Below are 17,214 nucleotides of genomic sequence, written 5' to 3' on the forward strand. Positions count from 1 at the left end.
CCAAAGGAAGAAAAAAAAAATCACAAAACACTTAAACTTTATGAATATTCTTCATAGTTATTAAAAAGTATCAGTATGGGTGATATTGGCCCTGTATTTACTCAGTATTGGATACCAAATCTTGCAGTATCACACACTAGTGTCCGCTGTTGCCAAGTTTTGTGAAAGAAAACACACTGTCAGCTGCCTCAAAAGTTGCTAAAGGGGGTCCCCCTCCTTGCCGAAGTGTCCAACAGGATGCTGTACGAGGGCTGTACAGAAAACGCTGCGACAGTCGAGGATTTCAGATTTCTGCGCTCTTGAAAAGTCGCCGAAGTCACCGGAAAAAAGACGCTAAATTTGTCGCTAGTCACTTTGGGGGAAAAAAAGAGTTGCTGGGACCAACTGTGTTGTGGCCCAGGTATCGTTTATCAGAACATCACGTGACAAAAGACAAACAAGGTCCCGTTTTCTGAAACCAAAAAGACAAAAACAAAACAAAAACATGATCAGAAGCATCAAACTGGCACTTCAGTTTCTGTGTACCTGCTGCTTCAGAGCCCCGTGAGAGAGGCTGGGGAACTTAAATCAAAAAGGTGGAAACTCCTGAGCCTCAATACTGTTTAAAATATATATTATTCCTGACTAAAAAATTGATAAACTCAACTCACCCGATCGCAGTTATATCCAGGTCCCACAAGCACTTTCCTGTAACTGTTTATCCATAAACACACACCACTGTCTATATACAACACTTTGATACATCACAGCTGATCTATAGATACTTTGATATGTCACCAATATTACTTCACTGATATACCACAGTCAGGATAGATTTATGTTATCTGGCTTTACTAAACCTCAAGTGGAGACTGTGATGAAATACTTGCAAAATTATGTTAAAGGTCCAGCAGCCTGCATGTACCATAACAGCAGGAATGCTGTACATCAAATGAGCAGAGGTCTCCTCCTGCAGACTTCCTGTTTCTCTGCAGTAACAGATAAAGACACAAATCAGTTTTTTTTAAAGCCTTCTAGAAAGTGTGACAGATTTTTTTGATGAATTTTGCCTTTTTGTATCTTCTGTGGTGAAGCTGCTCTGCTGCCACCTAGTGGCCTAAAATGTGCAGTGACGTTAATATGATCTCAGAGTAACCAGATGATCAAAGCTGTCTATGCTGATGTGTGATTATTACTGATAGTGATTATTACTGGACTATAAGAGAGCTCCTGGAGCAGCTAAAAGGTAACTGCTAAATGAACAAGTTCTTATTCAGCACTTTTCTGCTCTGGTTGAGCACTCAAAGCACTTTATACAACATATTCACACAGAAGCACTTTTCTACATCTAAGTGCTTTCTATCTAACATTCACACACAGTCAATCTAAACTGACACAGACAACTAATGTAACATAAATGTTTTTGTCCTTTATTCACACGAGCACTTATTTCCTTATATAGTCACTTCCTGCTACCTGCTGAAAGCTTTTTGTTTCCTGTTTTCTTCGAGAAATAATTTGTACAATTTTAGTATCTTTGTTGTCTTGGAGAGGAAGCAGCTGACAGTAGCTACAAGTTAGATTCTATTTTAAATTTACAGCATTACATACTGTGCAATACCCGCATCTCTGTGCAATATTTATATTATTCATACTGAACAACATCTGTCACCCTTAATGTGCAATATTTATTCACCGAGATGTAAAATTGAACTGCATTGAAAATTAAATTGAATAAAGATGAGGCTGAGATGCTCTCTATTGTTTGAGGCCTTCTAAAATCTGATCATGTGATCAGTTATTGATTAATTTATGTGCTGTCACTGCAGCCTGAGCCACACCTCAAAGCTGCACCTGTGTGTGTCCGTCTCTGTGAGAGCACCGAGACATCGTCTCAGTTTGAGGCTCATGAGGATGAGAGATGAAATAGAAACGCTGCAGTGGAGCTATAAAAGTTTCAGGGTGGTTTTAAGGTGACTGATGATTGATTCATGATCCGTTTGTTGGTGATCAGCTCTGAAACACGGAGCCCGACAAGCTTTTTTCTTTCAGTAACTTCAGCTCCTTTGTTATCGCGCACGTGTTTATGGCCCCACCCTCAGGAAGAACAAAAACAATCAGAGCGAGCAGCTGTAAACAACCTGCTGTCACACTCGGAGACTTTCGGCTTTATTTAAAAACTAGTCCGGTTTTAATCTTGGATATTCTGCTGTCCTCGGGAATCCCAGCATCCTTTGGATATTTAGAAAACTTTGAAGATTCGCATCAACAGAAAAATGAGGCGGAAATGGCTGCTGGAGCTGAGCTGCAGGTGAGCATTTAACTTGTTCTGAATCCAGCAGTCATGTAAGAGCTTTGCTCATGTTTATTGTGTAAAGCCTTCCTGTGCAGGCTTTTGAAGTCTGTCTGTGCGCGCTCACAGGGTTTGTTTTTCTGTTCTGCACATAAACGAGTGCTTCACGCAGATACAGGATCAGAGATCAGCTGATGGGGAGCCTGTAAAGAAATGCGGCGCTATGTTGCAAACAAGACAAGAAAGCAGAGCTGCAGGAAACTGTTTATATCTTGAATGAACGAGTTCGTGTATTAATCGCAGCACTCTGTGCGCTCTCAGTGCTGCCGCTCATCAGAGCTCTGAAACTGGATCTGCTGCAGGCTGCTCAGAGCGTTCAGGTCTGAGGACACAGATTCAAGCCAAACAGACCCGAGTTTTACTGACTGAACACTATCGGTGATAAATATCCTTCTAATGTAACTGAACAATTCAAATGCCCTTTTAAGAGATCAACTTATTACAACACACAAATAACCTAAAATACCTGTAAAAACAAAAACAAAAAAAAAGCCTCTTAATCCCTTCTAAATCAATTAACTTATACTAATGTGAACTTAAACTGTCCTTTAAAACATAACTAATTATTTATTGGTAACCCTTTTTAACTAAATATCACAGAACTGCATTTAGGCTCCTGCACATATTATTCTGTGAACTGAAGAATGTCTGTATCCTGATCATTTAACATCTGTGAAATATTTTAGGTCATGTTATCTTTCTGTTCCTGCTGTGTGTCAGAGTCAGAGTGTGTGTGCTCCTCGAGGCAAATACTACAACCTTTGAGGAGTGAAGACATCAGCATTAGTTTTATTTTTATTGCTCAGTGCAATCTGCATTTCACCATCGCGCTATAATAATGTATAACAATTAGGGCTGCAACAATTCATCGATTAACTCAAATAATTCAATTCTAAAAAATTATTGACACAAATTTACTGTTTCGATGCTTCGCTTAAACTCTGCAAAAGGTCCTTCATCAACCACCTGATCAGCAAGTGTTAAGGTGAAGAAAAGAGAACTTTGTAGCTGCTCCGTCCACCTGTTTGTTCACACGGTGAAAAACTGCAGTACGGAAGTTAAAATATGCTGATAAACTGTTAAGAAAAAAAGTATTTCTTATCCAGTTACTTACTAGCATGCTAACACAAAGCTAACATCAGATCTCAATGCGGAAAACAATCATGCTCATCTCTATACTAATATGGTCTGGGTGATGTCTGGGTGATTGTTAGGAATGAAAGGATACCACATCGCTTGATGGAAATGAAAATTATCAACAGAAGCTGAATTCAAACACATCCTGAATATCAAAGTGATAAAAAAGATGCAGAAGGCTAAAATCTCATTGCAGCAACTCAAAGTCATACTCAGTGGTTTGTGTGGCCTCCACGTGTTTGTATGCATGCCTGACAGCATCAGGGCTCCTAATGAGATGACTGCTGGTGTCCTGGGGGATCTCCTCCCAGATCTGGACCACGAGGTCACTGAACTCCTGGTCAGTCTGAGGTGCAGCTCAGAGGGACTGACACACAATGACCCAGAGGTGATCTACTGGATTTAGGTCAGGTGAACTTTACTCTACCTTTACAGGTGGGCTTCATTTGTCATGTTAGTAAAGGACAGTTTAACATGTTACAGTATACAAAGTATTTACCCAGCAGTCAGTCTGTAGTTCACTTAAATCTCTCAGTGCTGCTAATTTTAAACCAAAATGCTGAACATAACGACAACATGACCAGATTATGTGTTCAGCATAAGTTACAATGGTGATGACAGAAACTTTGACTTTAGGCTCGATAACTCATTAAACATGATCTATAGCTCTGCTCTCTTATAGAAACTGTCAGAATTGTGCATCACCTTTTTTTTTCTTTCACACCTCTATTGTTCCTGTAACTGTTGGAAACTTTTCAAAACTGTAGAAACGAGATAAAGGTGTTACATGCGTGCATCTTTGATGTATGCATCTTTTCACACTCACACACCCATTCCCCCTCTGTACCCGGGGGCTACATTTACTCGTCTCTTTCATGTTGATGCAGCTGCGCTGATCAAATTCACCGCAGCTCAGAATAACTGTTTCCTGAGATGAGGACACCTGAGCAATGCTGTCAAAACAAAAGAGAGAGAAACAAAAAAAGGCAGAAAATGAACATCAAGCAATTACTGAACAACAAGAAGAGACAAATGAGTGAAATGTTCTAAAAAGTTGAAGTTTCTCTGAACCTGATAACTTCCCAAACTCAACCTTTTAATCAGGAAGTCTGGTGTCTTCCTCCCAGCGTGTATCTGTTAAATATAAAAATATTTTAACCTGTACTTCTTTAATAAATGTCTGATAAAGATGAACAGAAACAAACATTGGTGCTCTGGATGTTAGATCTTTTTTCTGATAATTCACTGGTGTAAACCTCAAGAAGTGCATTATTGGTCAAATCTGAAGGCTCTTATAGCCATGAGGGATGAGTGGGACTCATTTTTACATCCACCTGGACACCAGGATCTTATTCTAGCCGGGATTCCTTCTGTGTCCTAAAACAGTGTCTAATAAGTGTCATCGTTAAAGTTTCAGTTACTTTACAACAAGAACCTCTGAGATGAGTTGGACTTTTATATCATTCAGAAACAGATTTATGTGATTGTGTGAAGATAATTTAGAGACCTTTGAATTTGACTGCAAGATAAAAAGTTTTTGATTTCATTTATTTTCATGTTCACAGTTTACACCAAAATTCTTGAACCAGGTCAGATTTGAATCTCTGCACTCGCTTCATTTTTCTTGACTTTGTTCTGTCAAATGTCCGAGACCAATTTGTCCTCATTAGACCTCACAGTGTCCTCACAGTGTCCTCACAGCGTCCTCACAGCGTCCTCACAGTGTCCTCACAGTGTCCTCCATAATTATTTGAACAAAGACACAGGGTTTGCAGTTTTCCCTCTGTACACCACTGCACTGGATTGTAAATCCACCAATTAATAATGTGACTGAAGTGCAGACTTTCAGCTTTAATTCATGAGGTTTTATAAAAATTTAGCTTCAAATGTTGAAGAATTACAGCAATTTTAATACAGAGCCCCATTTTCAGAGGCTCTGAAGTAGAGGTCGTGACCTTTTAAATAAGGAAAGTATTGCTGGGTTCCAGCGTGGTTCAAAATAAGTCAACACTTTGCAGAGGGTGTATGTGTGAAACACACCTCACTATGACACAAAGGTGTAACCTAAGAAGGCGGCATTACTCACCCACAGTTTGACCAGCAGTAGAAACATGCAACAATAAAATATTTACCTCTCCCATGAATAAAACATTCTCTTACTAACTTGGGCTTCATGTCACCTCACAGTGAACATAAAAGCTTTTCTATAAACTCAAATAAGGGTCCATTCTGGAGTCTGTCGGGTCAAAAATTTAATGAGAAAAATCCTCCCCCTTCAGGCCGATAGGCTGTCTTCCCAGGTTTTTCAGTTCCAATTGGAATCAACACTTTGAGGAGAAATCCACAAAATCGTTGCCTGTCGGTTTATTGAACAAAGAGTTCAGCAAAAACACAAAAAAAGATAAAGAGGAAAAAGCAAAGCTCCCCTGGTGGTTGCAGCTTTAAGCAGATCCACAGGTCGAAGTCGCAGGCAGAGGTGAAAAGTTCTCGAGGCTTCTGAGAGCTGCTATTTATCACTCAAAGGGTGGTCTAATCTTTTATTATTATGACCTTCTTGGTATTTTCCCCTCACATGTGTATGTGATGCTTGCTCAGGATTTCGTTGACAGCTCCATTACCTCATCTGTAAAAAGTATTATCTCATGGAAAATCCCCAACTTCTCCAGGTAGTCTTTGAAAAGTGTCAAATCCTTTTGATTTATGACCTCCACCTGCACATTGATCTGCCAGGCAATCAACCCAAGAGTGAGACTCCATCACACATAACCTCTTTTTTTAAGTGCAACATAAACTTATCAGGAGTAAGTATAAATCAATCAAACAATACAACTGAAGACAGTCATGAATCACACCACTTAAATCAACAGTTGTCTGTCAATATAATCAAAATAAGTCAGAATAAGTCAAACAGTATAATCAAAACCGAATTAAATCGATAGTCAATCAGGTTAGTAATCAGTAGCCCATTCAAATCAGTAGTGTCTTAATTCAGTAATCAAACATTTCAATAATCCAGAGTATGCTTATTATCACTAAAACCCATCAAAAATAGTGGTGTAAAAACAAACAGAAAAATGGTACAGAAAAACATACAAAAAATAACTATAAAAATTAGTATAAAGAATGCAAAAAAAAAAAGAAAAGAAATAAAGTCCAACAAATCATATCAATGTGCAGACAGGAAGTGACTGATTATAGTGATTATTGTAGCGACCTCAGTGAAATAAAGGGTAGCCTGAAACATCAGTGCTCCAAAGAACATGTAGGAGAGGAGTGAGCGCATTGTCTGCTAAAAGTGATTCATTTCATCATAAAGTGCCAGGCTGCTCTCACATGAGTGATGAAGACTCAACATATATGGATTTTGTAAAATTATTTAAAAGTATTCAGTAACTGCATTCAGATTATCAGTGCGGATCGATTCAAAGCTCAAAGTAATTCAGACACATTTAGAATCCACTGTGGTGGTGTGCAACCTAAACTGATGCTAAATGTGAGATTTTTTTCACTTTACCTTTCGTTGCAGAGGAAACTAGTTCTCCCTTTCTTTGCCCCCCTCCCCCCAGCTTCATAAAGCGTCCCTCAGGTGACCGTAAAACTCTTTCTGTTTAGTTTGCAGCCACCGTCTGCAGCCTGCTGTCACAGATGGATTCTCTCGAGGCTCTCCTCTGTTTGTCTCTAATTGCTGCATCTGTAGGTGAGTGAAACAGAATATGTTCATATTTTTATTCCTCTATAACTAAAAAATGATGGGGAGGTAAATAATGTCTAATAAGAATAATGTAATCTCTGGAGCTTGAAAAAAGTGTCTGGACTTCTTTTCGTTTCACTGATCATCCAAAAGGCTTCGTTAGTTCTGCAAACTGCTGTGAGGACTGAGAACCTGCACAGACACAGCTCTGTGGAAGCTGCTCAGCATGGAAATTATTCAGTTTTATTTGGAGCAGCAAAGCTTGAAGTCAAATATGACTTCAATTTACCGACCTTAGATGGAGACTCTGAGTCATTACACTGTAATGTTTAATAATGAGACAGGTTGACACTACAAATTGTGGGATGGGGACATTTCCTTTCACGGGGACATTTCCAGGATTATTTAAATGGGAGAGATTTGGTCACGGAAAAGAAAACTGAAGATTTTTCAGGCTAACATTTCATCACACTTTCAATGAGTGGCTTACCTGCAGCATTTAAGACAGGCCAAACTAATTCAGGCTGGGCCTTACAGTTACTTAATTTATGTTTTTAATAATATCACTTCTATTTGCTACAAGCGAGCATGTGTCTCATTACTATTCCTGCTGTGGATTGTGAAGCCCATTATGGGCTATCCAAGTATAATTAAATATTGTCATATTTGATGATGATGAGAGAAAAGAGAGAAAGTGAGGGGGGGAAACTGACTGCTGGGTGAGCGCCACTGATTTGTGTCAGCAGAGAGAGAGAGCAGCGCACTGTGCTGTAAATTCATTAAATTATCTCAATAGAAACCGCCTCTACTTTGAGAGAGAAAATAGAACAGGGAAACTTTTCAGCTCTAACTCCAATTTCCTTTTTTTCGACGTTCACAGAGAATCTGATTTGCTGAAATTGAGGAAGCTAACTGACCTTTGACCTCTGTCAATTTGTGTCCTCTGTTCCTTTTTGAAACCTGATCACCAAAATGACTAAATTCTGGCATTTCCAGCTGCTTTCTGAAGTGCACTAAAAATACACACCTGTCCCCGTAGTTCCCCTCACTTTATGACAAATCTGACAGGCACAGTAAACAATGTGATGCTCCCCAGGTTAAAGACATCTGACACACTGAAACTTCTACACAAAAACCCACCTAATTAAATTTATCATCATTAATTTATCATCCTAATATTTTACATTATCCAAACATGGTCAGTCTGCTTAATCATATTTCAAAAGGTATACAGGTGGAGAGTGAGATATAACATAATATGATATGTGTATAAATGAATATGAGGCCTCATGGATAAACTAGTATTGTAAACATACAGTGTCCATCAATCCAGTGTATGTGACCACTGTTACTACTAATAAATTATACTTTAAATTAATACTATAACTACTACTGCTATAACAGTAAAAAAAAATTTCCTAACAATAACTTTAGAATTAAACACTAATATAGACCCTTTTACAGCCTACGTCATCAAAGGATGCGCGCATTTTGGCAACGGAAGTGAACTGTTACTCCATTCAGATCAATAAGAACAAGAAGACTGCTCAGCTTTAAAGGTGATTTACAAGTGATATCATCACAATGTCTGGCTGTTGCATATGGAGAGCCGTTTCATTCAAAATGAAATAAATAAATAAATGAATAAATAAATACTGCTATTGATAAATTATTAATAAATATTCCATGAAATGAATAAATATCCCCATGAAATAAAACAAAATATTCTTCAAATGAATTTTTATCTTATTTTATTTTAACTTATTTCTATCTATCTATCTATCTATCTATCTATCTATCTATCTATCTATCTATCTATCTATCTATCTATCTATCTGTCTATCTGTCTATCTATCTGTCTATCTATCTATCTATCTATCTATCTATTCATTTATTTCATTATGGAGTTTTATTTTGTGACACTTTTATTTTGTAAAACTACTTTACGTATTTCAGTGACTTTTATTTTTTAACCCTGTTTTTTATTTGAAGCTCTTTTTATTTGACATTCTTATAATCAAATGAGGGGGCGGAGTTTTATCTGTGGGGCGGCGCTGGTCAGTAGTGGTGTGCGATACTGCAAATTTTGGTATCGATCCGATACAAGTAAATACAGGACCAGTATTGACGATACCAATATTGATACCGATACTTTTGACTTATAGAGGCTGCTTATGTAGGGGAGAGCATTGTGTCATGATTTGACATGAATCATCATCACTTCGCCAAATCTGAACACATTTTAATGATCACTAAATCACTCTGATTTTCACTTTCCACAATAATTCGTTAACACAATAAATCACACCTTTCAGCTTTTTCATGTATTTTGAAACTGGATTTTCTTTGGAAACCAGGGACCTGCACTATGAAGGGAGTTCAACATACTCAGGGTATCTTTTGGTTATCAGGATTAACTTAGCCTAACACTGGCGATCAGGATAAACAATGGTTATCATCTTAAGTTAACCGGCTAGGTTAAACTAGTTAATAGCAGGTTTGTCCTACAGGTTAACATGAAAGGGTGGTGTTGGCCACATCTAACCAATCTAAGAGGGGCGTTTCACACAAATCATGGCGCTTCCAGCTGATTAGAAAGTGAAACTCTGAAGATAACCTGCTCCCCACAGTTTGAGTTTTTATTCTCCTACTGCAGACTCGATCGAGAATAAAGATAAAATATTAAAACAATTAAATCATAGACTTAGTCTGTTACAGAGTTGATGAGTCCGCACAAAGGGTTAGTTTCAATAAAGTAATTTAACATAGTTTAATGGGCTGAATATATATCTGACTGCCTGAATATTGTCTATAGGAAATCAGTCTGCTGAAGTAACAGCTAAGATGATAAGTTACATTTTAACATTAACGAATCCTGAAGAACCAACATGAGTGATGACAGAAACATCACTTTCACCACTATATGAGCTACCTGGTTATTTTTAGCCTCTCTGAAAGGACTGTGACAGTGGGCTCTGTCTCCGTGTCGGGGTCTGGGTCTGAGCGATACCCTTCCTCCTGCTCCTCGAGAACAAATATTTTTCTTTTTCGTGCTCTTTCACGTATTTAAATAAGTCCATGGTGTTGGCACAGTAGAGAATTTCCTCCCAAAACACATCACTATTTACACTGTTTTCATTTCCAGCTGTAAAGTACATCTGCACGTCGCTCCGCTTTCTCACTCGCTGCAGCCGACACGACTGCTCAGTGCCGCTGAGTCACGAGTCAGCAGACAGCTAATCACAGCAGTGCAGAGACTTGGAGAGGAGGGGGCGGAGCAAAGAGTGCCTGCATGAGAGGAGCTGTGTTTGCACAGACATATCTACTCTCTGATGAACAGGAGAAACACACTGAACTTATAGGAGACAAACAAACTAAAGTATCGATCTTATCACGCTGGTATTGTTCAATACCAATACCAGCATTGTATCAATACAATCGATATTTTGGATCGATCCGCCCACCACTACTGGTCAGGAGTGGCGGACAGAGCGGAGGATAGCGGCCAAAACGTTTGAAAAATGATTCTGTGACATAAAATAAACTTTTAAGATGTTTTGAGGTGAGAATGTAAATGTGTAAACCTCAAATATCAGCTCGTTTTATCAAGATATCGCTTATTTGTAAAAAGCACTAGCTGTCAGCTGACCGGGCTATCGAGGCTCGCTTTAGCCAGAGAGAACGCCCGACTGCGGCACATCCTTTTCAAACCCCCGCTGGCTTTCACCACTGAGTGGAAGTTAAGCACAGATATAACTCATTCAGATGATCTCTAACGGCTGATGTTTGGTTTGTTTCAGTGTTTCATTTGTTCCTGAGCAAATCGGTTTGCCTGAAATTAAAGTTAAGCATCATAACTGGATAGTTTTATTCTACGTTAATGTTTCACTTAATATAGTTGGAAATTAATCATTCGCTCAGCTGTATTCCTTGATGTTGAAATGTGTTTAAACAGCTTATTTTGAATTAAAGATTTAAAATTAAACCACAAAAAGGAGCAAAAGTTCGTTCTCCATTTAACCAGCTGCTTTTACAAAGCTGTGCTTCGCACCGTCACGCTTGCTAAGGCAATATGAACTATGCTGAGGTGAGGGCAGGTGACGCTGATACGAAGGCTAGACCGTCCAATTTCACAGCCGCTCACTTCCAGCCTTTGCGGTCTTCGTGGGCTGGAAAGGACCCGGTCTGCCGTGCTACCATTCTGTCAGGACGGTTAGCAGCTTCTCTCAGTAAGTCTGAGATGCTTCTGTTTTCAGACATTGTGAATCAGTTGAATAAATTTAGAAACATCAGAAACATTCTGCAAACGGCCTACAAAAAATTGGCATCAATTCTTTTCTTCTTCTCCTGTTCGATATTTTGCGGGCTAGTTCCTGTTTTACTCCTCTGGGTCGCTGACGTCTGATTAGCACCGCCCCACAGATAAAACCCCGCCCCCTCATTTGAATATAAGAACATGAAATAAAAAGAGCTTAAAATGAAAAACGGGGTTAAAAAATAAAAGTCACTGAAATATGTAAAATAGCTTTACAAAATAAAAGTGTCAAAATAAAACTCCATTTTGAGATAGATAGATAGATAGATAGATAGATAGATAAACCTTGAAATAAATGAAAATAAAATAATAAAAATAATAATGAAAATTTATTTTAAAAATATTTTTGTTTTATTTCATGGGGATATTTATTTCATGGAATATTTATTAATAATTTATCAATAGCAGTATTTATTTATTTATTTCATTTAGAATGAACTGGCTTTCCATAGTTGCATGTTTGGCTGTCAGAATTTCTACAGAATTTCTAAAATCTGTTCCCCCTGTGTCAGGAGAGCGCAGCCAGAGAGGCAGACCCGACAGTCTTCACGGCGCTTCTGATCAATTTCTTGGTAAATGTCTTTTACAGTGTTTATTCCTCTCATCAAGAACAACAGCTCCTGTGAATATGAAAACATTTGCTCTTTATTTTCCAAAGTTACACGGGGGGAACCAAATATTTCAGCCATCCAAAATATTGTGTTCCCCCTTCATAACATGGGAACAAATTAATTTACCAGTGTCATTTTACTGAGAAATTGATCAGAAGCGCCGTGAAGACAGTCAGATCCGCCTCTCTGGCTGGAGTTCGTGCTCCCAACACAGGGGGAACAGATTTTCACGGAGGATCACTGAGTTTCGCACAACACCTGTGGTCAAAATCAATTTTTGCAGGTAGTTTTCATGATCTTTCGTTGTTAATCCCTTCCCGTAGATTGAAACGCTATTAAACTCTGCTGTATTTCCATTTCCAAAATGCGCGCGCATCGCTACTTAAGTCATCATTGTTTACAAACAGTAAACGGGTCTATACAGTTGTGAAAAATTAAGTACACCCCAACTACTTTCATAGCAATTAATAGTGTAAGTAGCAGCCAGCTACTGCTTATCAGATGGGCTTGAGTAATTAATCACCAGCAAATGTGATCACCTCTATAAAACCACAGTACAATGCCACAATCTTCCCGAGAGTGGATGTCCCAACAAATTAAACTACAAGAAGCCTCAAGAGCTCCAGGTCACATTCTAGGCCTCAGTTAGCATGTTAAATGTTAAAGTTCATGAGCTTCATGCATTGAAACCACCCAACAGTGAGAAAAACTGATGATTCCTCTCTTCTTTCAGCTCTGCAGCAGGATGTGCAGGCAAAGCTTAGAGAGAATGCCACTCTTCAGTGTCAGATTCCCAAACATGAAACCATCTCAGTGCTGAAGTGGAGCAGAGCTGACCTGAGCACAGACGGCTACGTCTACTTCTACAGGAACAGGCGCTCCTATGAAAACTACCAGCATCCATCTTTCCACGGCCGAGTGAAGCTGAGGAACCCGGAGATGAAGGACGGAGATGTTTCTCTGATCCTGAAGAACGTCACGTTTAATGACACTGGGATATATGAGTGTCACATAGCAGTGAGGAACTCTGGGAGCAGTAACAGAGCTCACTCTGAAATAAATCACTTTATCAACCTCACAGTCACAGGTAAGTCTGCCCCCAATTAGGATTTTCTTCCTCTGTGACACAGAAAATAAACAATATGTGTAAAGCTAAAACAATTCGCCCACAGTCCACTCTGCTCACTTCTACTATGGCGAGTGTGAAGGGTCAAAGCATTCTTCGTTCATCTGCTCCATTTATGGGTCACCACAGGGGTCACCTGCCTCTATCTTACACTTTCCCTAACATTCTTCTCTGTGACGCAAGCCCTCTGCATCACTAGCGGAACAAATCAGAGCCGGGCCGGGGGCGGGGCAAATGACCGGGTCCTTTATACCCAAATAATAAAGCTCATCATAACATCATTTTACAACATACACATGCCCACAACAGTGGGCATGTATATGTTATGAAGTGCCACTCATGTTAGCCTACTCTGTAAAAATGCTCCACTTAGTTTACAATCTGTTGCCAAGTGACTGATGATGACGTTGGTGGGCGGTTGGTGACGAGTTTTACCCACAATACACTTGGAGAAAATATCGGTGATCCACTTGAAAATTTGCGTGTCATAAAGTTAAATGTAAGAGTGAAAATGAAGCCAGTCATGCAGCACAACATCTTATTCAATATTTTACACCTACTACATCACTAAAGTGAGTCGGTCTTGTAAAGTTTGTAGCAACCTTGACTCAGTCCTGAGTGTGGCAACCTTTAAAACTGCCATGTAAACGTGCTTATCTGGATACATTAAGGAGATGGTCCCCCTGCTCCAATTCTCTTCGGACGTCACGTGATAGAGGCCTGCCTACCTGAAATCTTATCCTCTCTCCCATCCGGGCCCCCTCAAGGCCCGGGCCGGGGCATGCCGACCTCCCAGCCCGCAAGAAGCTCCGCCCCTGCTCTGCATGTAGTTCATGGTCCAGAGGCCAAAATGTCACTTTTTGGTCCATCTCAGGGTGGCAAAACTTAACCATAATTTTTGAAAAGTTACATGTCTGTAGATGATATTTTGTAATGACAGCCCTTCCAAAGTCGTAGCTTAGTCACAGTTATCAGCTCATGACGTTAACAACCCCTTAAAATTGAGTTTTTTGACACTGTGTATATCTGGTTTACGCTCATGATACAGACATTTATCAAAGGTCTAGAACAGGGCTATACAAATCCTGGCCTCGAGGGCCGGTGTCCTGCAGGTTTTAGATGTGTCTCTGCTTTAACACACCTGAGTCAAATATTGAAGTCATTAGCAGGACTCTGGAGAACTTGACTGCATACTGAGGAGGTAATTCAGCCATTTGATTCAGGTGTGTTGGATCAGGGACACATCTAAAACCTGCAGGACACCGGCCCTCGAGGCCTGGATTTGAATAGCCCTGGTCTAGAATATAGTGTTTGGTATCATTTTAAAGGGAACCCTTGTTTCTTTCATTAGAGCCAGGTTTTGGATCGCTTTGACCAAAATAGAGGTCAGTAGAGATCTTTAAACTACAAATAAGACAAATTTTCCCATAATTTTCACCTAAACAAACATCATTTCTTTTAGCCCTGTGGCATCCAGGGACATCAGGGACACAAGAGTCAACCACTGCAATACTCACAGGACTTTAAAGATTCAGGAAATGTATAATATACCCACACTGTCTCTGTGGGAGGTGATTGTGAGCCATACTTACAGTGTGAGCCATACATGTTTAGTCCAGAACGTTTACTGGTTTTCTGGTGTGTGTGTGTGTGTGTGCCTCTGTCTAGCTTGTTGTTTATAAAAAAATAATTAGCAATGGTGGAACATATTTTAACATATATTTTAACATCCAAGAGAAATATTTTATTAACATCCAAGAGAAATACAAACAACAGAAACAAACAGGGGAGACAGGTGTCTGAGGTCATGCAACCATTTTACCGGCACTACCTTTAGCAGGAAAACATAAAGAGATACACTGGGATAGGTAGGTTTAAAAAAAAAATGATAACAAACACTATATTCTAGACCTTTGTCTGTACCATGAGCCTAAACCAGATATACACAGTGTCAAAAAACTGAATTTTTCTTAATGGTTGTTAACCATGAGCTGATAACTGTGATTAAGCTACCACTTTGGAAGGGCAGTCATACCAAAATATCATCTACAGACATTTAACTTTTCAAAAATTAAGCTTAAGTTTTGCCACCCTGAGATGGACCAAAAAGTGGTCTGGCCCATGGACTAATGTCCTCATTCACTACATGAATAAACCTCCTCTGTGGTCTTCCGCTCACACAGGTACTACATGTACTTCTGTGGCAGCAAAATGTATTTTTGCTATACATATATATTTGAAATGTTTTTGCTGACTAAGCTGCTCTAAAATGGCTTTTCCCCCCTGATGAGTAATTGAAGCTGTTGTTGGTTGTTTCACCTGCAGGTTTCCTGCTGCTTTGGTGTCTCAGTGTTTCTGCTCTGACAGTTATTGTTTTCATTGCAGGTGAAACACATAAAAACATGTTGGAGCAGAACGCCAACGAAGGAGAACATGCAGATGGAAACATGAATGATGTTCTAGAAGTAGAAACGACGACTGTTGTGATGGTGCTTCCTGCTGCTGTTGCTGCTGCTGTTGTTGTTACTGTTATTTGTTTTGTTGTACACAGGAGGCATTCATTCATTTCCTGCTCTAACTGAACTTTGAAATCTATTTTTATTTATTTTTATATTTATTTTTTTTATTTTTATATTTTTATATTAAATATATATATATATATATATATATATATATATATATATATATATATATATATATATATATATATATATATATATATATTTCTGCTGACAGTTGTAGTTTTTATTCTCATTTTCAGACTACGTGCTGTTTAAAGGTTTGAGAGTAAAGATTAAATATAAAAATTTAATTCAAACCTCGGCCTAGTTTACATAAAAATTTGATATGAGGTCAGCAAGTACAGGGGTCTTGTTTTAGGATCTAATATCTTATAAAACTATAAAATTGTTGTAAAACTGTGCCCAAGAGAAAAAAAAAAATCATTGAATGAAATTGCATCCGAGAATCTGTTTTTTTACTGATACGGATCAGGGAAACACAAAGACATTGAGGAAGAAAACTTTATTCCCTCCTTCTCCTGAGGTCTGTGGGATCTTCCAGGGATGGTGAGGCTATTTTCTGGAGAATTGATTCGTTAGCAGGCAGTGATTTCACACCTAATCTGCAACATAACCTGATCTGGAGCAGGCTAAGCTCACAGCATAAGTTACCACGGCAGTTCCTCCTGGTATGAAGTGAACCTCCTTTATATAGAAAACCCTGGGTTAACCCTGTCAGAGAGGCGGTGACAGAGGGGCTCAGTCCTGCAGGTAAAGAAGAAGCCTCTGCATCACCTGAGCCACAGCCACCCAGAGATGTTTCAGTCAGATCCTCAGCATTATTTTTCAAAGCGTTATTGGTCATCGTACTTGTTACTTTAGCAGACTGATCACCTTTAGACTATATTCAGATTATCCAGTCTACAGAAACATTTCATATACAATTCAATTCACTTCAATTAAGACACAAAGGCCTGGATGACCTCTAATTTCCTGCTTCTAAATTCAGATAAAACTGAAGTTCTTGTACTCGGATCTTAGAAACATGGTGTCTAACCAGATACTTACTCTGGATGGCATTACTTTGGCCTCCAGTAACACTGAGAAATCTTGGAGTCATTTTTGACCAGGATATGTCCTTCAATGCACATATTAAACAAATATGTAGGACCGCTTTTTTGCATTTACGCAATATTTCTAAAATTAGAAACATTCTTTCTCAGAGTGATGCTGAAAAGCTAATTCATGCATTTATTACTTCTAGGGTGGTGTGGGGTTTTGGCTGAAAAACAACCCTTTTCAAGATAGCAACCGCATGGCTTGAAGTGGAGATAAAACCAAATGAGTAGTGACTCAAATATCCAGAGCTCTGTCTTTCTTTTACCAACAATTATACCAAAAAACAGTGAAACACAGTGAAGTCAAACACACACACCTAACAGTAACTCCAGTCCAAACAAAGCACAGAAAAAACACTAAGTTACCTTCCTTATAACTACAG

At 38.9% G+C, this 17,214-nt stretch overlaps 1 protein-coding gene across 1 annotated transcript; it reads left to right on the top strand.

Moving 5' to 3' along the window:
- Positions 1-1,947: 1,947 nt before the first annotated feature.
- Positions 1,948-15,794, top strand: LOC115776610 (uncharacterized). Its single transcript, XM_030724336.1, has 4 exons — positions 1,948-2,290; positions 7,082-7,166; positions 12,820-13,173; positions 15,598-15,794. Exons 1-4 carry the CDS (start codon positions 2,066-2,068, stop codon positions 15,792-15,794), a joined length of 861 nt encoding a protein of 286 aa, XP_030580196.1. The 5' UTR covers positions 1,948-2,065.
- Positions 15,795-17,214: the final 1,420 nt, after the last annotated feature.

This window comes from Archocentrus centrarchus, unplaced genomic scaffold (assembly GCF_007364275.1).
Source record: "Archocentrus centrarchus isolate MPI-CPG fArcCen1 unplaced genomic scaffold, fArcCen1 scaffold_35_ctg1, whole genome shotgun sequence".
Taxonomy (NCBI): domain Eukaryota; kingdom Metazoa; phylum Chordata; class Actinopteri; order Cichliformes; family Cichlidae; genus Archocentrus; species Archocentrus centrarchus.